The 996-nt window shown below is 55.0% G+C and overlaps 1 protein-coding gene across 1 annotated transcript in view; it reads right to left on the reverse strand.

The window, feature by feature from the left end:
* Nucleotides 1-894, reverse strand: part of EFNB2 (ephrin-B2) — a 43,225-nt gene extending 42,331 nt beyond the window's left edge. The window contains exon 1 of the mRNA XM_009333353.1: nucleotides 15-894. Coding sequence (XP_009331628.1) covers nucleotides 15-142 — 128 coding nt within the window. The 5' untranslated portion in view covers nucleotides 143-894. The remainder of the gene's footprint in view (nucleotides 1-14) is intronic.
* Between the last annotated feature and the right edge of the window lie 102 nt (nucleotides 895-996).

Raw genomic sequence — 996 nt, forward strand, 5'->3', positions numbered from 1 at the left:
GGTTGATAACTTACTTGGGGTTGGAGGAATTCCAATATATGGGGTCTAAAACGATGGACCTCGCCAGCGCAGTTCTGCATAAAACCATCACGACTCCCCAACAGTACTTCCAGGCGGAGGCGTCTCGCCTCCGCGCTGCCATGGTCGCAGGCGGCACCGAGTCCCTCCCCGGAGCCTCGCCAACTCCGCCGTGCGGCTTCCCCGCACCTGAGCGGCAACAGCAGGGTGGGCGCCCGGTATCCCAACAGGCGGGACGATCGATAGGGAAGAAAGAATTAAAAAAAAAAAAATTAAAAATCACACGCGAAGGGTCGACGATGCACTTGGTGAGAGCCGCAAGCAGATCTACTGAGTCATGTATGCCGCTCGCATGTAGGAAATTCTCCTGCGAGGTAAGATCCAAGCTACCTCCGAAGTAACAACAGCAGTAACAAAAAAAAATGCAAACGCCTCAGTCCTTCCTCTTACTGGGGGTCTCCTGTCTGCCTTGGAAGATGCCACTCAAACTGCCAACTCCCATTTGGATCCAGTGCGCCATACACGTTCACAGTGTCTAAGGCTCGCGTGAAAAGGAGTAGAAAAAAGGTAAAAGAAAAGAAACGGTGGTAGGAGAAATAAAGGGGTTGGGGGAAAGGGACGCAGCCTCGGCAGGAGGCTCCTCCTGTGTGTCTCTCACTGCTCCCTGCAGTTTGCAATCCGCACAGGCACCAGCCCGGGCTGTTTCGGGGAGCTCGGAAGCAACCGCGAGTCAATAAATCCACTCCGAGAGTCAGCTCCCCCGGTCCCGGGGAGGCGCATCCGCAGGGCTCCGGCTTCCCCGGGGGGCACTGCTGTCCTTGTCGCCGGCGAAGACCCCGGAGCGGAGCAGGGAAAGAAGAGGGCGAAAAAAATAATTAAAAAAAATAAAATAATAAAAAAACCAAAACAAAACGGGGAGGGGGGGGATGTCGCAGCGTCAAAACGTCCCTCTCTCTCCCGTTGCGAGATCCGCAGTGC

This window comes from Pygoscelis adeliae, unplaced genomic scaffold (genome assembly GCF_000699105.1).
Source record: "Pygoscelis adeliae isolate BGI_AS28 unplaced genomic scaffold, ASM69910v1 Scaffold48, whole genome shotgun sequence".
Lineage (NCBI taxonomy): Eukaryota > Metazoa > Chordata > Aves > Sphenisciformes > Spheniscidae > Pygoscelis > Pygoscelis adeliae.